This window comes from Mya arenaria, chromosome 6, assembly GCF_026914265.1.
Source record: "Mya arenaria isolate MELC-2E11 chromosome 6, ASM2691426v1".
NCBI lineage: Eukaryota > Metazoa > Mollusca > Bivalvia > Myida > Myidae > Mya > Mya arenaria.
Window position 1 is genome coordinate 5,338,789 of NC_069127.1, and position 27,866 is coordinate 5,366,654.

General features: G+C 35.0%; 1 protein-coding gene across 2 annotated transcripts; it reads right to left on the reverse strand.

The window, feature by feature from the left end:
* Positions 1-174: 174 nt before the first annotated feature.
* Positions 175-27,866, reverse strand: LOC128238516 (uncharacterized). 2 transcript variants are annotated; one of them, XM_052954506.1, is made up of 28 exons: positions 27,804-27,866; positions 23,134-25,269; positions 22,239-22,394; positions 21,759-21,932; positions 20,729-20,902; positions 15,507-15,695; positions 15,203-15,379; positions 14,502-14,609; positions 11,599-11,690; positions 10,613-10,819; positions 10,397-10,468; positions 8,465-8,726; positions 8,105-8,189; positions 7,773-7,878; positions 7,382-7,425; positions 6,991-7,114; positions 6,631-6,734; positions 5,768-5,870; positions 5,468-5,618; positions 5,160-5,229; positions 3,737-3,803; positions 3,543-3,628; positions 3,236-3,362; positions 3,034-3,075; positions 2,636-2,704; positions 2,026-2,068; positions 1,582-1,634; positions 175-1,202 (listed from the first exon to the last, which is right to left on the reverse strand). In XM_052954506.1, the coding sequence occupies exons 2-28, from the start codon at positions 25,262-25,264 to the stop codon at positions 969-971; spliced, it is 5,250 nt and encodes a 1,749-aa protein (XP_052810466.1). In that variant the 5' UTR covers positions 25,265-25,269; positions 27,804-27,866; the 3' UTR covers positions 175-968. The 2 variants fall into 2 exon arrangements, with proteins under 2 accessions (XP_052810466.1, XP_052810467.1); XM_052954507.1 differs by lacking the exons at positions 20,729-20,902; positions 21,759-21,932; positions 22,239-22,394.

Sequence of the window (27,866 nt, forward strand, 5' to 3'; positions counted from 1 at the left end):
ACGGCGGGACGTCGACTTTAAGTGCAGTCTGCTGTTCCTGTAACTCAAGAAGATATGCGGTGTGACCTGACAGTATCGATGTGATCTGGCCATATTAATGAGTATAACAATAAAATGAAAACTTTTAAGACAATGAAGAATTTTATTGTATGGAGCAATCATATTATTTATGCATCGTTTTTAAGTAGTTTAAACAAGTGAATATCATCCAAGGACAAATCATATAATAATCATGTCAACAACACTTTCAAATATTGTTTTAATGAAATATGATATAAACTTAGCCAAGTGTAATAATAGACATCTATCCTTTAATGCATATATGATGTATCTTAAATTAAGAATTAAAATAGAAGAGCAAACTGCTTTAAAAAACGAAGCCCACAATAAAAAGTGGGGAAATACTGAAACTAACATAAATCAGTAAAATACACAAATAGCCATAACGATTCATTTATTTTTTATTTTTTAATGTCTGTATAATTATTTAACAAATATTAAAAGTTCTATTGTAGATTTTCTTGTATGAATATCTAAGTGTAGGGGAAATCACTGTCGTGTATGTGTGTGTGTTTGTGTGTGTTTTTGTGTGTGTGTGTGTGTGTGTTTGTGTGTGTGTGTGTGTGTGTGTGTGTGCGTGTGTGCGTGTGTGTGTGTGTGTGTGAGCTTAACCATACTGATAGAAAATGCATATAAGGTTATATTATATAAAGATGAACATGAATGTGTAATTGGTACTCTATGTGAAAATAAATGAGAAAAATAAACACTTTCAAATTAAATTAAGCATTTTTGTTTTAAGATTGTTTCTATAAACCAATGTTAGTACCATATATATATGACGTCAGACTTACTGTTGGAATAAACACAATACATCTTAACAAGCTGTATCATATCAATATTATATTCAACATGAGACTGATTAACCAGAAGACGAAAACCCCGTTATCAAGACATATTTTAGAGCATTACAACTCAGTAGAGCGTCTTCTGTAGTCATAGTTCTTGTCCTCGCCGATGACGATGTCAATTTTGCGAGAATCTCTGTGTTTGATACTTTGACGACTGTCATGAGTGTGTGGAGAGTATTCAGCAGGTGGGTTGAAGGCAACAGTCGGGCGCTGAATATGACCAAAAGCTCCACCCCCAATTGGCGAGTTAAATTGTCGACCTTTGTCAGTCTCAGATGTTCCATTGAGAACCTAAGGAAACATAAAATAATCTGCGTATAATGTTCATGACTTGAATAAAAGTTAATCATGCTAAAATTGGCATTTATGTTTTGCTTTTATGGATTTTATCATAAGTTAACATTGGTTTTAAGTACGCGTATCTTGAAATAGAAAGTCAATTTAAAGCTTGTAAACAGTATTCCGCAAATTATCATTTCTGTAAAATTGTTTATCAACCCAAGACTGCTGTTGCGAACTCTGGATGTACTTTGTGCTTACGAAGGAATTTTATTCCGGAATGTATTGTTTGCCTTTGTTATGTCATTTTATGTCTTAATTCTATACTAGAACCATCGAATGTGTGCAAGATACTCCTTACGCATGGTTTAAGTAGCAAAAAACAACATACCAGGTTTCTCCAGTCGATTGATGCATCAATGTCTCGAGACTCTGAACTTAAAGCTGAAAGAGTAATACTCGTGTGAATGGTATTGAGAAAAATATGTACATTATGAGGTCTTTGTCGAATCTATATTTGCTTATGAGGGGCGTAGTTTCGCTCAAACTGATCTTTATGCCGATTTATATGTGGACTCGGGACATGCCTCCTGGTCAAATTTGTTATAGCTGTATTGATTCAGGTGCATTTTGGTGTATTTTTCCTACACTCGACGAATTTCTTAACATATTAATTAAGAAGCTTAACTTCAAATTTGTTGAATTTTTAGGCTCTTTCGGAAAGAATGGCTATGCCGCGGACAACAAGGCATATGATAGGCTATATGACTGAGAATATATGGTCACATATTAATTATCTAAACAATGACTATTTGCTTTGAAAAGTTATGCTTACATTTAAGATCTTTAGATTTAGACCTCTCCTTACTCGAACTTCTCTGCAAATATATCATATATCTATAACAACTATTGACTAGGAATAAATGTAATATTTTTCTGCTCATGTGAAACACACGTGCCAAATCCGTATCGAACATTACCTTGTGTACATACAGTCGAAACCCGTTAGCTCGAACTCCCAGGGACCGGCGGAAATACATCGAGCCTTGTAAAAATCGAGCCAAGTGGAATAAATACTATTCAATTTAAAAAAAAATGGTTCTCTACATCTAGTTCGAGCCAACGAGCCAAGCGAGTTCGAGCCAACGGGGTTCGACTGTATTATCAAAGTTATTTTCCCGTTAAAAATACAAACAGGTGAACCACAGTTGCAAACAATCTTTCATTGGCAAATACTTTCAATTTCATTCTTATCCTTCTTAAGGATCAAAATAGTATTGAATTCAATGTATTTGTGAATAAGTTTAAAAATCAAAAGCGCCTTGATTTTATTCCTTAATAAATGTAAGTCTAAACGTCATCGTATTAGCAAGACGACACCGACTACGAAAACAACGACGTTAATACTTAAATCATCATTACAAACAATCATCCAGTGAGCTTACATATGTTGTTTTGAGCGTAGACTTCATGGCGGACATACGCCTTCGTCTCATTTGGCATCCATTTTGTATCTGTAAGAAATTATAAGTTTATAATTGTCCACTGGGCCTTCGTTTGCGAAAATGACTCTTGATGAAGAACAAGTGGCATGTTCATGTTTACAAACTACTGTGCTTTATAACCTGGCAGTCAATGTCAGTTCACGCTTTTTTTAATAATCTCAAATTCATATTTGTCGAAATTATTTTATCCATTGAATTGTTTTTAGTGATAGTGTGAATGTCTCAATGGGATTCACTTTCGCAGAAAAATAACAACTATCATTTGGACCATTAAGCGAACTACCAGCAGAGTAGGATATTAAAACAACGTATGGTCCATAACCAAAAACAGGGATTACCTTTTTATTCAAAGCACAGTGGAATAGGAAGATAAAGAATCCCTGAAAGAAAACATGCATATTTTAAATTTAAACACTAAATGAATAGTATTGTCTTAAATGGTTATATCATTATTATTGAATAAAAAGGATAGAAATTTAGTTTTAAAACATGCGTTAGTTTTCACAAAAATGAACATATACTACAACGCTAATTTCACACCTGAAGACCATTACAAATGGCAAAAAGATATTGCATGAAGTACAAATCTTCGTTAATGTAGAATATGCCCAGAATCCATGACACACCCATCAGAGGGACTAGTACACAGAGCGATCGAAGGCTGGTTCTGTAAAAGATCGTTGCATTCATCATGTGTTTTTTCAAAATGTTTTTCTAGGAATTTGTCGGAATGTTGTTCTAAATTTATATTTGACTTTCTTTTGTGGAATTATAAAATATTTTGTATAATTTCATAAAATAGATCAAATGTCAAATGAATTTTACTAGATTAGAGAAATTTACGTACTGAATCTTTTCTGTAGTTTTCTTAGATTCCATTGCTTTCATTCTCAGCATTTTGCGGAAAACAAGGACCAAACATATAATGTTTAACTGAAATAGAACAGTAAAGTAAACACTGCATGATATATTTTTGAATACTTCATATAGTTTAAACAAAGCACATGTTAAGCAAAATCAGAATTCACATTTAAAACTTACCGAAATAATGAGCAAGGCAGGCGCCACGAACGCCCATATTACACCACGTGATAGAGACAACCAGCAGCTGAAACAGTATTTGTTGGTTATTGCATTGTTTAACTGTAATCAGGTTATAGGTAATTAACGTTTTTAAAGCATGCCAATTTAGATATAATTACTGATAATTTAAATGCGACGTTAAAACAAAAGTCTAGACCTGAATGCATTTGAGACGTCTTTTATTCCAACGTGATTCGACGTTGGAATATGACAACAACCGAACATAACCCAAACGTAGTGCGATCAAATTTTTATTTAACTCGCATCATTTTCCCGGAGAACTAAGTCCTAAATACGACCAAAATCCGACCACTTTTGTAACCAATATCAGACCACATCCGACTAGTTAAATTCAAAACAGATCGCTTGCGCGTCCAGCTTCATAGGAACTCATTTTATTCTATTGAAGTGCCAAAGAAACTTATTACACAAGTTTAAAACAATTTTACAAATTAAACATTGCTTTTCTTTATGTAACTTTTTTTTTGAAAATGTGTTGGTATGGAATTGTTTAGAATATTCAAGTATTTTCTATTAATTTCATGTATAGAAATCAAGAATAAAATGAGGATATTTGAAGTATTTCCAGGAACAACCTTATCTAAATTATAAAGGCAAACTGCACTGATCATTAGTATGTGGGAAAACAAAATATCTATAAAGCTTCACAAGTGCGAAAACATTTCTAAAATCTTGGTTTTAATTTAGTTTTTCTGTGACGAGTACATTTAAACCTCTAGTTGGAATTGTTGTAACATTTAAATAGCTATCACATAGTGTATTCAATATTTCATACGGAATGAATTATGTCGACATTAAAAAAACCAAGATCAGTAAAGATAATTAATGAACTTTTAGACTTTGTTTGAAGCTGGATTCACTTTCTTTGTTGTTTTTGGTGGTCGTATCTATATCATTGTATTTACTTTTTTGAGGTAAGCATAGGCATGTTAGTAAGAGGTAATGATTATATGTCTATAATTTTGAATTATTATCCGTGCACCTCAAAGTTGAGTATTTTGTTTTTATTAAATTGTAACATAAACCTACAACAACAAACCAATCATCCGACCAAATCTGATCATTCGTTATCGACAACACGAGAGCTAGGTGTCCCAAAAATTTGAAATTTATGTAAAAGATATTAATCGACTAGATAGTTACCGTCAGAATTTGAGAATTAGGGATTGCCTTAACTGAAGTCTTCATCAAATTTAAGACAATTATTAGACTTAAATACAAATTGTTTTGACCTACATTAGTAATACACAAACTAAGAACGATTGATTGCAATGTCAGAACAAGGTCAGGGATATGTGACGGTTAAGACGATTGACGTCATGTGCCTTCTTGTGAAGTATAAAAGACTAAATCTACTCACAAGTAAGTATTTCCATATCCTTGTGTCTGAGTTGCTCCGAGTGATATTCCGACAATGACAGCTGGTATAACTATTGGAAAATAATGCATTTTTACTTTTCGTATCTTTACATGAGTAATATTTTAGAAAGTTTTATATATTTAGGGACAGAATCATTCGAATTACTTAAACATTTATAGTTTGGTTAAGTTGAACAGCTGTAACTAGATAATTTCAGGCAGATGACCTGATGTCTTGAACAGTTTCGTTTTTGAATAAAAGGATCACAGTAATAAACATATGGTACAAAATTGTATATGGATATTCACCCCATGATGCAATAACTAATGATCTCGCCCGTGATCTGGTAGCAAATACATAAAGAACTGTGTATGCAATGTCTATCCCCTCCGCAAGCATCAAACAAAAAACGACCAAGTAGATATAATGCAATAAGGCTGCCACAACTGCGCAAAACTCCTGTATAAACAAAAAATAATTATTATGGTAAAATTAGACCAAATGAAGGTGAAAAAACCTTTTTTACAACACAAATATGACAGAATAGAAGAATAACACATACATGTGCTTCAATATATAAAAGTTAAGACTACTTATATTTACAGTACCTTGCTTTCTGTTCGATCGACTCCGGCCAGGAACACGATGTAGGAGAAGAACAGGGCAATACAGAGGTTCAGGAGAATAACAGCACGGTCGTTTCTCAGGTACCTATATTTGGAACAAAGAACAATAGTGCAATACAGAGGTTTAGGAGAATAACAGCACGGCCATTCCTCATGTACCTATATTGGAAACAAAGAACAATAGAGCAATACAGAGGTTCAGGAGAATAACAGCACGGTCATTCCTTATGTACCTATATTGGAAACAAAGAACAATAGAGCAATACAGAAGTTCAGGAGAATAACAGCACGGTCATTCCTCATGTACCTATATTGGAAACAAAGAACAATAGAGCAATACAGAGGTTCAGGAGAATAACAGCACGGCCATTCCTCATGTACCTATATTGGAAACAAAGAACAATAGAGCAATACAGAGGTTCAGGAGAATAACAGCACGGTCATTCCTCATGTACCTATATTGGAAACAAAGAACAATAGAGCAATACAGAGGTTCAGGAGAATAACAGCACGGTCATTCCTCATGTACCTATATTGGAAACAAAGAACAATAGAGCAATACAGAGGTTCAGGAGAATAACAGCACGGTCATTCCTCATGTACCTATATTGGAAACAAAGAACAATAGGACAATACAGAGGTTCAGTAGAATAACAGCTCAGGTTTTCTTGCGGTTACTATATGGAAACAAAGGTCAATGGGGCAACACAGTAAAAAAGGATTTACGATCATCACAACATGGTCGCTCCTCGGTTATCTACAGCGAGACAAAATCCAAATAAAATCGACAGTTTATTTGGTTGAATTCAAGTATAAAGTAATCTTTAAAAGTGTAGGACTCGTACCTCCATAAACAGATGTACAAAGACGATGTAAACAGAAGACAGAACATGGATACAGCAATTCCAACGATGGAGACTATGCGCAAAGGAACTGAATCAGCATCTGCCTGAAAATCACAATACATTAGTATACTGATTTGGTTACATTAACACAAATTACAAAAATATTTTTAAGTCTTTGATTTCTAAATCAGACCAATCAGTGCATGAAGATTATCATTTGGTGGTACAGTATGAACATGTCTGTCAAGAGTCACGTTAACGTATTAATGACCACGAATGACCAAACCGAACAATATAGGAATGAGTAAGGGGCTACCATTTGTACACCTTTGTAGCACTGACACAGCTCCGAAAAAATACCTGCACAAATGGGCTCATCAGCACAGCAAAGTTAGTAAGATGTGTGCATTCACAGACAGTCTGGATTGCTGAGGAATAATTCACGGAACAGCCGACTGTTGACCATCCTCCAGCCTGACCGTCACTACAAAAGGAAACATGTAATTACCTAGCAAAAATCTAGTCTAAATTACAATTGTCTTGACTTATTTCATGAATACTCTGTCTAAGACAAATGTGGAACATGGAACATGTTTAAAATAATCTCGTGTTGATCAACCTTCCGCTTGAAAGTCACTAAAACAGTTTTGACCAGTTACATTTTTAAATATCTGGCAACACCTCTTCTAGTCATGACAACAATCTGCTTTAGATTAAACTCATCTCTACAAGTCAGATTAGTTTTACTCACTTGCCAAATGCCCAGTAGTTACATGATGGCTCTGACAAATTCGTCTGGAAAAATACATTACTTATTATTTAATGTTTTAGTTATATATTGGAAACAACAGGTATTCCCTTAAAAACCACTTTTTCATGTATAAAATTGATATTTCTGTTTTACTGAATGCTAATATAACAATATTAAATATGTGTGCCTGAAAAATACAATTTATGTTTTTGTTTACACAGTTGCCTTTTACAGCGATATATTTACACCTCAACTTCCATTCCTTAAACGAACTGCCTCTCGGCAATGCGTTTATCAATCGATTAACGCAACATCTTTGGAATAGCCCAATTGCGTTCATACCCCGATAATGAGATCAACCCCGCAATTCATTCCTTAAATGAACACATACCAAGAAGTGACCGAATGTTATTCTGATTGGAGTACTTAGGTTCCCTGTAGCTAGGTCAAGCGACAATGACAACACAGGACCATTTATTTCTTTTAGTTTCCCGTTTCTGAAGAGAACAATCAACCATTCATCGTGATCAAATTGATTGAGTAGTATATAAACATCATAGCGAAACCAAATTGTTTATAACAATAGTTATTTGGTGCCCAAATACGTATGTTTAAAAAAGTTGAAATACAGAACAGTCAACATTAAACAGGAAGTAAACACCTTTATATTTTCTAACAAAGTCGTTTCCACTTTTTAATGTATCTTTTTTAAGTAATACAAACCCTGTTGCATTTTCATTTGATTGTGTTGGCAGAATATCTGACATGTCCCGATACATTATAGCTGTGGTGATGTAAGTTTTGTCTTCTGAAAATATCATTGAATTTCTATAAGCTACCACAATTCAACCATCATTGATTTCTTTGTTTTTTGATGAAATGACACATGTGACATTAGATGAAATATTAATTAACATAGGTGTTATATTTCAAAAATACCTTCATTCACTTGAACCGAGTAATTCCAATTTAATGCGTCTATCACAAGAGACATTTTATGTTTCAATTGTTGAATCCAACACATTTCACTAACATTTGATGATTTATTTTAGATATTTTTTGTGTTGTGTAAACAGTACGTACCTTCAAAATTTAATGCACGTTTGTCCAATGTCAAATTACTGTGGGACTTAAAAATCCAATCTTTGTCAGCATCGACTGGATTATCAGATGAAGATTTTGCAGGAAACTCAATATTTTCGTCATCAGTTTTTTTCACTTCTAAGGCAACATTTGTCTTGATAATGGTTGCAGATGTTCCACCAGTACCAGCTTGAATACTTTTTCTCATAGCAGATCCAACGGAATCAATAGCTTTCAGCATCGTTTCTGCCCCATTGTTGTTCTGATGAATTAGAGTTAAAGTATGAGTTTCAAATTAATTCAAATTGTGTTGCTTTTACAGAAATTGTGAGAGAAGTATCACAACATACTATCAATCGCTTTTTGTTTAATTGGTTGGACGATGTAATGCATTTTTTGCGGTCTGGGCACTGAAATACATATTTTTACTTGCTTAATAAAAAAACCTAACCAGGCATGGATAGGAATCCATGACGCCTATATGAAGAGAGGGTGAGAAAGCACTTGGTGGAATCATTTTTATATTCTAGAGACTAGCCATGACATATTCATACTATGATGGATGATATGCATAATAAACCACAGGTGAGAAATAGAGGATATTTATTTTAAGATCGTATTTTATTTCACGAGTGTCATAGAAAAACATATATTCTCAAGTGGCGAAGCCACGATTGAAAATCTAGTTTTTTTATGATCACGAGTAAAATAAAATACGATCTTACACTGAAATAAACACCTTTTTTAATGCTTATTTTCGGAGTTTTATTTATATTTTAATTTAATTTATTTTCTTAATTACCCCCTTTTTCGACAAGGGTGATTTTTACGCCGTAGCCCGTGGGACGCCCCTCACGCAAATTCTTTATTTATATTAGCAGATGACGTAGCTGTCAACTTTTTATTTCCGATTTGTTGAGAAAAAGTTCTCTGATATTCTTTTTTATAGCTAATTATTCGCTTGTTTTTTTTTGGTGCAAATATTTTATGAACAGTTATCAATGAAGTTTTGTTAGTGCATCTATGTTCCAAAAATTAATGAAAACACTTTTATTTTAAGCGGGGCATAAATACATTACCAAATTACTTCGCCGATATTTATTAAATGGACATTTGAAAGGTCGATTGTGTTAGCAAAACAATTGCGGATAATCGAGAGTGTTTCATGATACATATAGTCATCTATTAATCTGTCAGAGACCAGTCTGTTTGGCTTGAAGACAGGTCGATTTCCAGGTAATTGGGAGGACCACGCTTGTTTGTTGACAAATGTTAGGCATGGGTAGGGTAAAATATCAATAAATTGTTTTGTGAATTTTAAGGGAAGTTCGTATTACGTTTTACAACGACAAACAGTTCAAAATACATTTGAACAATGATATAACATCGAACAGTTGTTTTCGTCTGTAATTTTGCTTGATATGAAAGCAAAAGTTCATACATTCAGCTTCAAGATCAAGAAAGCGTTTGAATAACGGGATAACCATTTTTATAAACGGTAAGTTGTTTATTTCCAAATATATCTTTATTTAAACTTTTGTAACATTTCTTTAAATTTAAATATTTTATTTGCCAACATTTTCTGGTTCAAAGTGAAGTGATCTGTTTTGATCAAGGGGAAGTAATACAATGGATTTTAAAAGTAGTTCTGAGAGTTGATATTTTCACTCCTTATGTTGCAGTGAAAATAACAAATTGATTTTTTCACTGTTGTTATTTCACTGATAAAACTCAATATTTCATCGAAACGTATGAAAGAAAAAGGGATATTAATAAATGTCCAAAATCTATACTAAATACGAGTTTGACATCCTAGAGACGTATCATTCACGACTCGAAAACTGGGCGGCTAAAAAGTATTCATTTTATACAGAGAATGAACTGATACCTGACCTTAATGCAGGGAGTTTACCGACAAAACTGATTACGTACTGATTCCTTCATTGCCTTCCAGCTTTCTTGGTTGGACGAATCAAGCAAATTACTGGCTGACTCCATAAAGTGCTAACAATTTAAAACAAAAAAAAAATAACATAAATTCATCACAATAAAGTAATAACGATGCGATTTCGGTGCATGTATTAGTGTAATTTGTTAATAATTTAAATTCCAAATGTTTTATAACTGATCAAAATCGCTTTAAATTACCTCGGAGATAATCACAGAATCTAACTTAGTGTTGTTGTTAAGAAGAGTCGCAACATTCTCCAGTGAACTAGTTAGCGCTGTTATCTCCCCATCCGTGAGAGCTGTTGTAGCATTTGTCCCATGTGTCGTGGTTACATTGGTAAGGGCTTCTAATGCAACTGTGATTTCTTCTGTTGTAATATTAACCTTCGTCGTGAGATTGTTGAGCTGTGAGAGTTAAGTATTACCATAAACATTCGTAAAATGATTCATCAATAAACCGATAAATTTTCAAAAACGAATATCATTTTTAATGTCATAATCCTCCAAAATTCTCAATTGGTTTGGACTCAAACGTGAAAATATTCTAAAAGAAATTCAAATGTTTCTCTTCATCATAAGCGATCTTATTAGTTTTACATTTCAAAGTGTTAAAAGGAAAGAGAACGCTTCTATAAAACCGTGGTGAAACGATTTAATCTTTCTTTCATTTTAAGGGACTCGCTAATGTTTTTGAACCAACAATTAGTTTCCCGGTTATGCGTCTTATAGTACGTATTTTATCATTTTTTTAGTCTTTGATATCGGAATTTCGGAAAAAGTACTGTTATAGTATAAACTAGTATTTTGGTTTAAGTCGGATGGAAACCTCCGCCGGTAAAGTCAAGAAAAAAGAAAACGTACGCCTTAGACACTAAGCTACCAGGACTTACACATTAGGTCTGGGTACTTTGACGATTTAATAATATATTCAATCAACGAATCAAATCACGCAGCAACGAAATTCTTGAAATCGCTAAAACCTGCTAGTAACGTTAACGAAGATTGTGGTCTTCAAAAACGATATTCAAGCAAATATCAATATTTGTTGATGAGCTCCAGCTCTTTGGTATATATATTTTTTTACACTCCTTTTAATTTGCCATTCTTTATTTCGTAACTAAAAGAGTAAACTTTACAAACCATGAGCGAGTCCGTTTTAGAAGCTTTAAAGGCAAATGTCTTACTTGAATATTGACATTCTCCACTGCTTCTCTGACACAGTTGTACTGTGGTAGCTCCCATGTACCTTCTGGGCGACATCTTCGAGACATGTTACCTATGATATTTATAGGTTTACAGAACGATTGAGTTGTGAGGCAGATCTTTAAGTTGTTTCCTATTTGTCTTACTGATCGTGTTTTGGCTGTGGTAAAACTAGTTGTCATTGATATACGAGTGCTAATTATATTGTGTTATTTCTGCTCATATTTCGCTTATTTGACAGGTTATTAATTGATACTTTTATTGATGTATATTGTGTTCCTGTTAATTTGAATTTTCCTTTGGTCTCTATCTTTTCATGAAGAAAAGAAGGTATAACTTGATCTTAAGTGTATAGATATATAATATTTGTCTGTTTTTTTTTCTTTCATGTTTGTCATCGAAAATATAGTTATTCTATGATCACGATCTTACAGTGATATAAACCATTTTTCTGTTTCTTTTATGCTTATTTTCGGAGTTGATTTATTTTCTTAATTACCCCCTTCCTTTTGAAAAGAGTGTTATTGACGCCGCTACCCGTGGGATACCCCTAAGGCAAAAGTATAGATGATGACGTAGCTGTCACTTTTCTATTGCTGGTTTGTTGAGAAAAAGTTATGTGATATTCTTTGTTCTTTTTTTATTCGCTCTTTTTTAAGTGTAAACATTTTATAAACATTATTATTTTACCAGTTCGTTGAATAGAAACCAAATAAACAACATTGACATTTCCTAAGTTTTACTTCTGCATAATAAGTATTATAAACGTATAATAGCCTTGCTATATAATAACTGCAATTGGTACAACAGCTAAACAAACAAAAATAAAAGGATTGGCAAAATATGGCCGTAAAAACAAACGGACTCCATGATAGGTCATAGTGACACACGCCTGGAAGTCCGAATGGAAAAGAACCACGCAAGCCGAGAGAGGCTAGGCTGAGCCGTTGTATTAAATGTATATTCAAAGTGTACTCTATAAATACTATAGTGTCCTATGATATGCCCGTGCTGGAATAGAACGTTTGGCAAAATGCTACAACCCAGCAACTACGGTCTACGTGCAAATGCTTCTTACCAAAAGGAACTGCAAATCCCGCAATATACCCGCAATCTCCTAGCAACGCAACACAACGCAACAATGCAACCCACAATTGCCAACAGCAAATGCAACATCCGCAATATATCTCCACAATCTCATGGCAACGCAACGCAATGCAACGCAACAACGCAACCACGGGGAAGCCAAGTACTAGGACGTTCCCGGCCTTGAGCAACAGACATGCAACAGACTCCTTAAGAACTTTTTATTCCAGCAACGGGATAATAAACGTTATTTATATCTATATTCATCCTAATTAATTGATTTTAGTTTATAATTCCCAATTTCACATGTATAGCCCTCTTGTTGATTCCCATACCGAGTGATAACTAGCACCGAGGTGCTCGACCAAGGTAAAAGGTCTCAACAAGCCCAAATACATCTAAATCATAAATTATATATGTATGCATTTTTAAATTGAAATGGATGACAGCCTAGCCAGCTCTCGGCTTGCGATGTTTTTTTCCCGCCACAAAATTGTTAAACAATTTCCCCCCCCAAAAATATGTTTATGACATTATACGTAATGCATTATCGAATCCCTTAAAGCGTCAATATAAAATCCAATCCCCCAGGCAGCCGAGATGTACTCTATCCGGGCGGAAAAACCCGATCCTCGTATGAAATATCTACGTTGAGTAATCCATAGGCCCCCGTGCGGCCTGATTATTTCGAGAGAAATTTGCAGGGGTTACATTTGCATTCGGGTTTGGCGGGGAATGACTGCAATTAATCTCAGCATGCCTTGCACCACACCGTGAACAAACATGGTTAAATTTACACATGGCCCATGAGCAATTCCCTTTATTAAAATCAATGCACGCAAAACTTGTAAACCCCGTTAAAAGACCGGTTTAATTTAATTCAAAAGGTCACTTTAATCTAGTGTCAAAACAACGAGAACCAGTCCGCATTGACTTGACCGATAGAGGCCGAGAGTGTTCCGGTTGCTTAGCAACGGAACAACAGACCTTAAATTCAATCTCGCGAAAATAATAAAATTTATTTTTAAGCAAAATGAATTAACATATTTCAGTTTTATTAGTGCATCTATGTTTCAAGAAATAAAGAAAGCACGATTATATTAAACAGAAAATGAATACATCACCATTCAACTACGCCGTCCTTTTTGAGTGAACATTTGTATGGTCGAACGTCTAAACAAAACTCTTTCGAATTATCATTGGATATAACATTTTTTTTTAAATCTGTTAGGTATAAAATTAACTGTTCTGACATATTCAGCAACATTGTTCATAAGTTGTTTATAACCAAAAATATCTTTATTTAAACTTATGTCACCTTTTTTTAAATTTCTATTTTTTTTTATTTCGGCAATATATTCTTGTTCAAAGTATAGAGTCTTGTTTTGATCAAGAATAAGTAACTACCCGATTTTTAAAAGTATTTCTCAAAGTTGATATTTTTCAACCTTATTTTGCATTTTGTTTTTTAAATTTCAAATTGAATTTTCCACTGTTGTTATTTCACTGATAAAACTTTATATTTCTTCGGAAAACATGAAAGAAAGAGCTTTCTTTATTGTCGTCTATACATCAACCCCCTTTTCGGAATGACAACAAGAAGGCAGGGCTTATGTGTATGAATAAGTGTTGTTTAACGTTATTTACTTAATCGCATGCTTGGTGTTAAACTTTGTCATTCACAACATCATACAAAACAGTATCCTCAACTCACTACCCCTGAGATTGATTCGAAGTTTTCGTGCATGTCATCTATAACTTTAGTTTTAGGATGCAGTAATTATTACATGAACCTTACCTTTTGATTCCTTATCGCAGTCATATGAACGTGTCGTGTTAGCGAGAATCTCTGTCCAAAGCGTACCTCTTGTGTCAGTATCGTTTTTACAAGTCAAATGAGGCATTTCTGTAATGGCACATGGTACAATGTAGAGTTTATCTCGGTCATAACAGAAATTCTTCCCTCAAATAATCAGTGAAAGAAATGTCAATTACATAAAGAAACTTCCAAAAAATAGTTTTTATTTTAGCATTAACTCTTTACACTTGATGAAGAGAAACTGCGAAACGGAAGTGAAATGACGCTTTTGCATTTGATATTATTTATATGATAAACAATATAACTAATGACATATCATAACTAATATACCTGTGTCGAAATTATAAACCTGGGGTAATAACATAAGCCACACCTGTACTTAAACTATAAACAAGATAGTAATATCATTACAAGATACCTGTTGTAGCCTAAGAAACATTATACCTGCAGATATAATCATACATAATGTACCTAGATGGTAAAATCATGAAACAAATATACGTTGTAATGTTATAACATAATATAACTGTGATTATATCATCAACAATATCCCTGTGTTTATATCATTATCAATACACCTGGTTATATCATAAAGCATATACTGGTGATATTAGAAACAACACTGTACCTGTGAGTTTATCATAACAATGTTCCTGTTGGTAACTTCATAAATAATATACCTTCGAGAAGGCAAGACGGTTCTGCTCCTCCCCACGATCCGGAGGCTTGACACTGTCGAACTTTATCCCCAATAAGTTTATATCCTTTATTGCATGTATAACTAACATTCTGCCCATATGTTGTACCGCTCGTAAGATTTACCACTCCATTCTTTGGATTCAACAACGTTTGACACTCTGAAAGCAAAATAAACGAATACCATTTTACCAAATATCGACAAAGAATTGTGTAAAAAGGATTTTTCTGTCAAGTAAAGAGATGTATCAGATCCATAAAAGTTGAGGCTAAAATGCAATACGCTACCTTTAATTTGACATATTGGGGTGGTTCCACTCCAAAACATAACGCCGCTCGAATTGACAGAACACACCCTCGAAACGTTCCCATTCAAACAATAGCCAAGATTACATTTGAAACGCGCTATCTTTTGAAAAGATGTTTCGTTTGGATTTTCTACTATGCCATTTGCCGGAATACCAACTGATCCACAATCTAAAATTGAAAGTTTCATTGGCAATAATCTAATATCTACACTGTTTTATTTTTATTGCAGTCGGTAGCAATTTTAACAATTTCTTTGCATTTAAGCAATGTGCGGCGAATATTACCTAAAATTAGACATCTTAACTCAACACAGCTCAACATTTCCCCGATCACTGCAGATGTTAATGTAATATTTATTTTTTGAGTTATAATTAACGAATATATCAGATATTTACTAACTACTCAATTCTCAATTAAATATACGTGTATATACGTATATATAGTTGTGGTATTCGCCGGAAATATTTCTTTACTACTATAAAACATGTTAATCAGAACCATGATTATTAAAGTCAGTATAAAACAGCAAAATGTTTACTTAAAACATATTTAATGTCCCGTATTATGTTAAACTAAATCGAACTAGTAGGAAAAGAGAGGTAGATAAAACATGGTATTACACGAACAAAACTACATTTCAATCATTTTGTTCCGTGTCGAGCAAAGTCTAAAGCGGAACCGTTTTACTCCTAAACACCATGTGAAGATGTTGATGAAGGATATAGTGTCACAGTAATCGTGGTCCAATTTGTTTCTCAGTTTATTCATAAAATTTACTTTTTATTTTAAATGGAGTGATATTCACTAAGAACATGGGACAGTTCATTCTGAGAAAAGTTCTGTTTGCAAATACTGCGAACCTTAACCAAAGTACGACTTTAACTCTCAAATTGTCCCGAGAGCATAATTTTCTGAAATCGGAGTAGATTATCGAGGTTTGGTTTAAACAATATTTATTTCATAAAGTACATTTGAGGAATACACAAGGTTAGAGCATAATCAATAATAAAAGGTTTTCTAACATAGAAGTACAGGCAAAGTGAGCAAGTTTATATGCACATAACAAAATATTCACGACAGAATTGAGAAGGAAGCTTATAAGCTTATACTGTGCCTCGTTTCTGTCACACTTTAAAGCTGCTTGTTATGGTGTAAATGTTGTTATGATGTTTGTATTTTCGGTACCGTTATAATTTAATAGATAAGATGAAAGGTGAATGAAAAATGAAGGAAATAGCAAAATGCGTTGGTAGTTGGATAGAAGAGAAGCGTCAAGAAGCGGGAAGACAGGACAGGGCATGTACAGGTCAGATCAGTTGTAGAATCTGGTTTGTTCTTATTATCATAAGTAGATCAAAAGCGTTTAGTTTGGCGAATGTAGTTTTGAACGTGATTGAATATTGCTGAGTTGGTCAAGTCTGTGGCATTTTTTGAACCGAACAGTAGTGTTTGAAGTGACATAGGCACAATAGAAGACAGATGTTCGAGTAGATGATGCTTTTGTGCACGATAAAGGGGACAGGTGAAAAGAAATGGTAGGTGTCCTCGATTTCACCACATTGACAATTTGGACTATTGATAATGTTTTTAGAGAACAAATGTTCATTAAGATTACTGCAATGCATCCGCAGCCTTGCATGTATGACGTTCCATTTGCGATCGCCTTCATAATAGAAATTTGGAACAGTGTTTTTTATTCTTGTTAAGATTGTATTTAAAGGAGGGCAGGGATGTCGAAGAACGAACAGTTTCCGGGAGTGCATTCCATAAGGAAATTGTGGTTGGAAGAAACGAACAACACCTGAGTTTTACAAGGAATATTACGAAGGTTCACAGAATTCCGAAGATTGTACGAGCTTGTATCACCAACTCGCGATGGAATAAGTGTAGTGAGATAGGCTGGAGTAAGAGAATGAAACATCTTGTAAAAAAGAGTGAGTTTGTGTTTACCTCTTATCTCCTTCAGAGATTCAAGTCCTGTTTCTATATTAAGATTTGAAATGGAGACAAGTCGCGTTGCTCCGGAAATTATTCGCGCTGCCTCATGCTGAACCTTTTCTAGGTCCTCTGCTTCAGCTTGCGTTAGATTATCCCAAACTACATCTGCGTATTCCAACAGTGGCCGAATAAATGTTTTATATAGGACTTCTAGCGATTTGCGATCGAGGACGAATTTAAATGATCGCATGATGTAAATACGTTGCCATGCCTTGGTTTTGACGGAGTTGATATGCTCATGCCATGAGCAGTTATTGGCGAGTGTCACGCCGAGATTTTTATGAGTAGTAACTTCCGCTATTTGAACATTATCCATATAAATAGGTGGGTGTGCCTGTCCGTTTGTATTTCGAGATATTAAAAATGATTCGGTTTTCGCCGGGTTGAATGATACAAGCCACCTCTCTGCCCACAAATGAATTTTGTTCATGTCATCATTTAGTTGCTGAGCTGCAGACAAAGGATCATCGACAATAATATACAAAGTAGTATCATCTGCGAAAAGACGTATGGGTGATTTTATTTCTCGTACGATATCATTTATAAAGATAAGAAAGAGTAGGGGACCAAGAATTGAACCCTGTGGTACTCCAGCAGATATTGAAACCGTATCTGACATAGTGCCAGATAGTACAACCCTCTGTTTTCTTTCACTGAGATAATCAGTAAGCCATAATAAAAGGGAACCGGAAATACCACTTCCACGAAGCTTGAAAAGTAGACCTTCATGCCATACACGATCAAAGGCTTTTGAGATGTCACAGAAAACTGCCCTTACTTCTTTACCCTCGTCTATTGCAAGACAGAAGGAGTGATAGATAGATACAAGCTGATTTACAGTGGAGACATTTGGAACAAACCCTGACTGAAATGGGGTTAAGAAGTCATTTTGACGGAAGAAGTTAAACATGTATTTATGCAAAATCCTTTCTAGAACCTTACTAATAACACTCAAGAGGGATATTGGGCGATAATTACCAACAGCTTGGGGATCTGATATCTTAAAAATCGCACAGACATGAGCCAGTTTCCACTGGTTGGGTACTTTACCAGAACGAAGAGAGTAATTAAAAAGATCTCGAAGGGGCTGTGAAATTTCGGTGGCTATTTCCCTTAGTACAAAGCTATTAACAGAGTCAGGTCCTGTGGCCTTTCCAGTTTTTAGTACCTTAATTGAATCTATAACATCTTGATGGGAAATATCCAAATCTTGCAAGAGTGGGACATCAGAAACAATAGGAAGAGGTCTGTTAGGAACATTCAGAAGGCTCTGAGATTGGAAAAAGTTATTCAAAAGATTTGCCTTGTCAATGTTAGATTCGTATACGATGCCGTCGTGGATGAGAGGGGGAATGTGTTTGGAAGCCGGCGTAGCACTAGTAAAATGTTTGATAGTTTTCCAAAAATCGGACGAGGAAAAGGTATTTCCCTGAAGTTTTGAGGCAAGCTTTTCATAATGTGATTGTTTGGCAGTTTTTATGATATGGTTAGCATGATTGCGAATAGTCCTGTAAGCTTGCCAGTGATTTTCATTTTTGTTTGCTCTTCGTCTCTGGCGGAGTAATTTACGAATTTCATTATGAAACCACGGGGGATCCTGAGTCCGGATCGTTATAGACTTTGACGGTATACATAATTCACAAAATACCATAAGTTGATTGGTGAAATGTTTAGCGTAAATATCAATATTAGTTATCGAGGTTTGGACTACAGGATTCAGAACAGCATAAAGACACAGTAATGTAAGCTGCGATATGTCGGTATATTCGTGTTCGTTCAAATTCTGATATCAGAAATACTGTCAATATTAATATTAAATGTTGAGTAATGATTGCGACGTCAATGTTATCATAAAAGAACGTAGAGAGCGTAATGGTCGAACAGATGATGCCCTTTATATTCAAATTATATTCAGACATCTTCCTCTTATGATTATGAATTAACAATAGAAACGCTCAAAATTGGTTACTGAAAGCGTGCTAGTTTCTTGATTGGTCCAATTTACAAACTACATTGTAGTATCACATGCTCTCACGCGTATCTCTTTCTCTATTGTCTACCTCGGGCCTCCGTTCTTTGCAGACATCGTCATTTTTGCACTGGATGAGATGTTGGTTTTAGTGACGTCATAAGACAATAAAGTTGTTTTCTTCATGGTTAGAGTTTCTGGCTTTGAAGGTGATGCCAAGGCTTAAGTGTATGTTTTCTCTCTAGGCACTTCCGGTTGGGCTTAATGCGTCGCTTTTGATTCAACAAGGCGTTAATTCAGATGGTTACCGCAAATTCAAGCTAAGTGACTTAGTTTGTTACTTATTTGTAGAAGTCCCTTAAAAGGAAGGGACACCAGCACGTTATTAAACGTAAAGTATGTGTCATATAAGATATGTCAGCATGCATTATCTTAAAAACTATCATTTTTTATTGTTTTCTTGAAATTTCAACGACGTTTGTTTTTTTCAGCAAGGCATTTAATTCCGGGTTCCTGATGATGTCGTCTTCTTTGCAGTCGATTTTCATTGCTTCCTGTTGGAAAGGGGTTGCGCAGTGTAATCCCTGTGAAAACGTTTAATTATTTTGAACCCGCCGACGAATAACGTCGATTGACAAGACTGGATTCCGTACATCCGGGGGACCCCGGTACTCTTCACATGCCTCTACTGGTGCGAATATACCCCAGCACACAGTCGTTTCTATATCCAAAAATAAATGGGTTTCGGGTAGGAATTAGTAGTAATTCGTCCATATTTTGGGAATATATCTCCGGTAGCGGTGCATGTTGGTATTCCGGTATTCTGGTACATCGTCATAGTGTGTATCATCGTCAATTTCTACGTGCCTTTTAGTAGATCTTATTCCTTTTTGCTATTTTGATGAGACCGTTATTAGTCGTTCACTTTTGAACCGGTTTTTTTCAGGATCGGTAACACTACCAATTAAAATCATTTCACTTTAAGCAATTGCCTCCCTTTTACTGAGAGAAAATAACGTCAGACAAGGCTCATATTGCGTTCAATGTTCTACTTTAGCGTGACGCCAACAATGATAGAAATACTTCAGTAAAGGAATCGGTATTTTATCAAAACTTTACACAATGAAGTGTTTATCATCGATACTACAATTGAAACAAAAGGAAAATGCCAAATAGCCCAAGCATAATATTTGACCTTGTTAAGAGAACGATATGTAACTCAAATTTAGTTTACCTCTAGGTTTACACGACGCCTCCGACCATGATCCATTACTTAAACAGGTCAGATCATCTTTACCGGCGTCAAATCCAGAGTGACATGAGACGTTAGCGGAGGCACCATATGTCGTGTTGGATGGATCATTGAGATCGATTTGCCCGTTCGGTATAGTTTCAACAGGTCCACAATCTACAAACGATAGTTCAGAAAAATGTTAACAAATTTAATGAGAGACCATTGTTTCCTCTTTTTCATTTCCTCAAACTTCCAATAACATTAAAATAAATGCACAATGGATTTAAATGCTAAATACAGTAAAGATTTTAATGCAAAGATCAAATAGATATTCATAAATATTAAACAGGGTGAGTTATTGTGTATTAGCGAAATAAAGGTAATTCATGTAATTTTTGCAATTATGTATATGTAAACTATTTCTGTGAAAAGAAGCACACGATTCAAGGCATTAGCTAATGCCTCAACGACAGATACACAATTTTCAAATTACTCTAAGCACCCATTTAGCCTACTTTTAGGCAAGCACCATGCTGCTGACCATGATCCATTACTAAAACAGGACACTTGATCTATACTAGCGTCAAATCCAGATGCACACGTGACATAAGCGGCGCCACCATACGTCGTGTTTGATGGATCATTGAGATCAATTTTGCCATTGGGTATTGTTTTTACAGGTCCACAGTCTTCAAATAGTTTATAAGAATTGGGTAAAGATTTATTTTCAGACCATTGTTTGCTATAAATATTTTTCTAAAACTTCAAATCACATGGAAGTAAATGCTCAATTGCTTTTATGAAAACAGTAAAGGTTTTAACGCTAAAAATATTTTCAGCAAAGTCATTTTCACAAAATATTATACAGGGCAATGCATTGTTTGTTGTAAAAACGGTATTTAAATGCTACTTCTGCAGTTGCATAGATTTAAGCCATATGTTTTCAAGAAGCACAAGATTAAAGGTATAAACTAATGATTCAACGACAGATACACATTGTTAACGTACTCTAAACACCGATGAATACTACCTTTAGGCGAGCACGATGCATTCGACCATGATCCATTACTTAAACAGGTAACTTGATCTATACTAGCGTCAAATCCTGGCTCACATGTGATGTTAGCAGCGGCACCATACGTCGTGTTGGATGGATCATTCAGATCAATTTGGCCGTTCGGTATTAGTTCGACAGGTCCACAATCTGGTATAGATAGTTTGGAACAATGTCAAAGGGAACTTTTTAAAGAACAATATATTTTCATACTTTCTACCAAATTCGAATAACATGAGTGTAGCTTCAAAATTATATTATACTACAGCATCAACGACACATATTACGTTAGAAGATACTAAAGCAAGCGATACACTAAATCGTTATTATAAATAATAAACTGGAAACAACATGAACATGCCAAATAGCCAAAGCATGCATTTTGACCTTGATAAGAGCTGCATATTTCAAGCATTACATCATTTCTCAAACGGCAGTTTAAACAAATTAGTCTACCTTTAGGTGTGCACGATGCCTCTGACCATGATCCATTACTTAAACAAGTCACATAATCTATACTGGCGTCAAATCCAGAGTCACATGTGACAATAGCGACGGATGGAGAAAAAAGATCAATTCGTCCGTTCGGTATTGTTTTAACAGGTTCACATTCTGCAGACGATAGTGTAGAAAAAAGAAAATATTTTTTTTTGATGATTACCCTTCCTATGTTCATATTTCTCTGAGAAATCGAGGAGCAGGAAGTGAGTTTCCCATAACGATTTTGGTTTCAGGTCGGCATCTCTTAGTAATAGTTGTTTTGAATTATAAAGTAATCAAAATAACAATAACAATCCCGTTAGCCTAAACCAAATAATGAGGACTTGGTCTTAAAGCTGCACTCTCATTATATACCATTTTTTCAACTTTTTTATTTTTTGTCTTGGAAAGAGCAAATTTTTGCGTAAATATCTGCAAACCAATGATATAAGATTGCTGACAAAAAATCAGATCGTAAGTTTTCATATTTCCGTTCGAAAATAATGTTTTATGGCTTAAACCGTTACTAACGGTTTAAGGATAATGCATTAAACATTTGAACTTAAATATAAAAATCGGCGATCTTATTTTTTGTCAGCAGTCTTATATGACTGGTTTCCATGGATTTTCGAAAAAATTGGCTCTTTCCAAGACAAAAAATAAAAAAAAGTTGTCAAAATGTTTAATCTGTGAGGTGCAGCTTTAAAGTTTCGGTCAAAGTCTAACAGAAATTGACGAGGGACTCGTACATATGACTAAATGGTTATATGCAACAATTAATCGCAATTTTGAAGACACTATTAACCTACTACACAACAATTTACTGTAAAATATTATTTTTTTCAAAATCTACAAAGAAGGGTAAAATTACCTATCGCAGTTATTGTGGTGTACGATGTTGAAGATGCCGATGACGTTGATGTGTGAGATGTTTCCACCATTGTTATTGTTGTTGTTTCCGAGACGATTGTGTTTGGCGTTTCCGAGGTTTCAAACGTCGATGTCGATGTTAATTCTGAACTGTACGTCGGTTCTGGTGACGTTGTTGTAGTTTTCGATGTTGTTTTAGATGTTGATATTATTTCAGTTGTATACGATGCTGTCGGGGTTGTTTGTGGTGTTTTGGTGGTTGTAATAAAAGGTGTCGTGGTTGTTTCTGTTGTCGATAGCGTGGTTGATTTCGGTGTAGTTGCATCATTTAGTGTTGTACTATCTGCGAAAGTTATTGTTGATGAAAGTGTTGCTGTCGTAGTTCTTTCTGTTGTCGATGCAGTAGATGTTTGTGATGGTGTCGTGGTTGTTTCTGTTGTCGATAGCGTGGTTGATTTCGGTGTAGTTACATCATTTAGTGTTGTACTATCTGCGAAAGTTATTGTTGGTGAAAGTGTTGCTGTCGTAGTTGTTTCTGTTGTCGATGCAGTAGATGTTTGTGATGGTGTCGTGGTTGTTTCTGTTGTCGATAGCGTGGTTGATTTCGGTGTAGTTACATCATTTAGTGTTGTACTATCTGCGAAAGTTATTGTTGGTGAAAGTGTTGCTGTTGTTTCTGTTGTCGATGCAGTGGATGTTTGTGATGGTGTCGTGGTTGTTTCTGTTGTCGATAGCGTGGTTGATTTCGGTGAAGTTACATCATTTAGTGTTGTACTATCTGCGAAAGTTATTGTTGGTGAAAGTGTTGTTGTCGTAGTTGTTTCTGTTGTCGATGCAGTAGATGTTTGTGATGCTGTCGCAGTTTTTGGTGAGTCCGTTGAGGATATTTCTGGTGTCGAAAGGATGGTTGTTTGTGATAGAGTCGTGGTTGTTTGTGATGGTGCGGTGGTTGTTTGTGATGGTTCCGTGGTTGTTTGTGATGGAGTCGTAGTTGTTCGTGATGTTGTTGTGGTTGTTTCTGGTGTCGATAGCGTTATAGTCTGTGGTGTAGATGCTTCAGTAATCGTTGTACCGTTTGTAAAATATGTTGTTGTTGTAATTGATGGGGTCGTGCTTGTTATTGATGGTGTCGTTGTTGGTTGTACTGTCGATGCTGTTGTCTTTGTTGTTTCAGCTGTCATATTTGTGATTGTTGTTGGTGATGATTTCATGGTTGTTTGTTTTGTCGCCGACACTGTTTTTGTTGTACTTGCGGATAAATTTGCGGTTGTTGATTGCGTCATAGTTGTTTGGGCAGTCGACTGTGCTGCTGATGGCTTTCCAGCTGTAAAATTTGTGATTATTGCTGGTGAGGGTGTCATGTCTGTTTGTGTTGTCAACGGTGCTGCTGTTGTTGCTGTAAATTGTGTAATGGTTGTTGGTGACGATGTCGTGTTTTTTAGTTCTGTCGACAAAGGTGTTGTTGTTATACTAGCGGTTTTATTAGCGGTTGATGTTGGTGATGGCGTCATGGTATTCTGTGTTGTCGACGGTGCTGTTGATGTTTTTCCGGCTGAAACATTTGTGGCTGTTATTTGTGATGATGCCATGGTTGTCAGGGTTTCTCTGGTTGTTGGAATATCCGTGATCTGAGAATGTGAAACTTCAGTCACTGTCGTTACTTTGTCGCTCATTAATATAGTTATATTTGTTCGCGTTGTTGCTGCAGTTTTTAATGTTAACGCTGAGGTTGTATATTCGGTAGTTGTTTTTGCCGTGTTCGCCGTGAATACGCTTGCCGTTGGCGTTAGTTCGTTCGTTGTTAGCTCCGTTGAAGGTATTTCACCTGATGTCGTTGTTGTTAGCTCCGTTGAAGGTATTTCACCTGATGTCGTTGTTGATGATGTCGTTGTAAGATTGTATTGTGTCGGTGTGTTTGGCAGTATTGACGTTGACGTTGAGGTAATTTGATCGGTTGTTGATTGTGGTTCATTTGGCAGTGTTTCTTGCGGTTGATTGGATAACGGAACTGCACTTGTTGCGTAGGAGGATGTTTCTGAAAACCCTATATTTGATGATGTCGTTGCCGAATGAGTTAACTGGATACCCGATTGACAAAATATCAACAAACATATACTTCCAATCAGGGTCATCACGCCTGAAACAGATTTTAATTTTCAAGCTAAGAATCTATATAGTCCAGAATAAATATTAGACTCAATGTATAAGGTTATGAATGATAAAGTTCTTCAATATATCAAACGGTGAAATAGGAATTTAACACACATTGACATTTGCGTTTACATTCCGAAGGCGTTTATCAAATTAAGTTGTTTGTTTAGGAATGTGAAGTGTTGATCGCAAAAAGCAAGATTTATATGCTTTATAAAGATAATCAAGATTTTTTTCTTAACTTTTATCTGTCAATAGCTTTCCAAACCAAACGTTAAAACTTGTTTAGTCATACTGTAACACAAATAGCCCTAAAATGTACGATAAGTCGCTGATTGGTTTCAGGGGCATTAAAATATATTCGACGCGGATGCATTCACATATGCTACGATATATTAGGCCTCTTTTGCAGTATTGTAATAGGAATTCTCAATACTTATACTCATATGAGACTCTCACGATACTCCTCACTACATTCCGCGAGCTACGAAATATTCTCGGAACATCGAAAGACCTTTATAACAGGATAAAGCTAAGCTCATCATTTTTATGTTGGTATAATGTGTGTAATATTTGCATCTTTGGGCGTAAAACATCTTTAAAATCATGATTAAGTAAGACAGTAAGCTTAATAAAATAAGCCACTTAGCTGCTGTTCGCTTAAAACATAAAGACATTGGAATCAGGAGTTCTAAGACGATTGTAAATGACCTGTTTGAGTTCAAGGAAGACTAAAGAAATCACGAGCCTACAACTGGCTAAGGTTTTTCACAATTCATATCCCTTATTGATTAATGATACATTGCGATACATCGGACAGTCACGTATCAGAAGCATGATCACACGTATAGTGTAAATACAGAGTTGTGATAAAACTCATTTCTCGATGATCAGTCGTAGTTGTTCGTGATTGTAGGTACTATTCACGATATTTGTCGTAATTAATCACTACATTCAGCGTAAAAGGCGCACAAAATAGCATGATGGCGTGCTATTGGATAATGTTGTATTACTCGACAACATTGTCCTGATCTTGGTGACCTCTATTAGCTTTATGTCCCAGATGATGTTTTTAAAGTATCGTGTGCCAATTATTTTTACAAAACACACAATGCACGACGCGAGATCGATCGTTCGTTATGTAGTTTTTAATTGTTAAATTTTGTTTTATTGCATCTAAGGGCCAATATACTTAGTCATATTAACAGTATTTTTGTATCGTATGATAATGCATGTAATGAATAGGTGTAATATATAACTAAATGTATCAACACCATACATTGAAATTATAACTGTTACAGGGTTCTAATTCGTTGAAAAGTACAGGACGGTTATTAGTACGTATTCGTTTATAGTATACAGTAGATCGATTAAACGGCTTATGTGAACGGGATTATAACGAAGTACACGATGACAAAATAGTAATAGTCCTGCACGCAAATCACTTGACTACAGAGTTATTGCGCTTCATGCTAATATCAGGTAATTAAATATATCTCATCTTCGAACTAGGCACGAAATTAACAGTGAATGCCCACGTTATCACCGTATAATACATGCATTCATAGAGGTCAGGATCAGCTTAACATAGTAAGACGATAGCATTGGGATTATTCCACATTACTTATAAGTGGAGTAATAAGATTAATAATGATTGTTACGATAAGCACACAGTAGGCCAATATTTGTCTGTCTCTCGAATTGTCAAGTGTCAGAAGTCTCCAAAATGCCAGCTTTCCCACTCCAAACCTTTGGGTTAGCAAACTTTGATTCAGGGATAAGCATTTTAAGATTTTCATACAAGGTTGAATGCTTTTCGCATAAATAATAATATGTCATGCAATACAACGTTATACAATAATTTATATCGTAAACGGTGTCTTGAGTAGTCCGACGCAGACACTGGTCCCGTGAAATAATTTATATATCCAAACTGCAAACAAAACTGTCATAAAAATGAAATGAAAAAGCAAACAATTTAAAATCGAATTAAAGAACTAGGACCGAAACTTCCTCTCTTTAATTCACGTGGTCTAAATCAAATATACAGCGAAGACACGTATATATATGTTATTCATATTTCATCCCATTTCTCTTCCAATCTTTCTCCCTTTCTATCCACTTCTCCCGTTTACTTATTTTTTAAGTCAAACTCGTACTTTTTCGAACCTAAAATATTTTACCATGATATGTATCACATGCAAATTGATATTGTCATAACTTTTCAATTTTAATAATAGTCTTACACATTTCGGGGAGGACCATTTTCTAATGTTGTCATAACTTGTTGCCCAACCCAACTGTATAATAATTTTGTTTGTCGAAAATATGTATATCACGTGTGTATATTATTTAAAAAAACTATTTTGTCTTTCCTGCCCTGATGGCAGACAAGCCCAATACTGTGAAAACAGAGCCTACAATACGTTTTACTTATGTTATGATTCTATGACATGTACATATAGTCATGGCTCTATTTAATTAATGAAAATCAATGCGATGAAAGAAATAAAGGTTTACCAGTGTCAATGTATAGTCCACAAAATTAAACTATTGCATTTACAGTGACTGTTAGCCATAAAC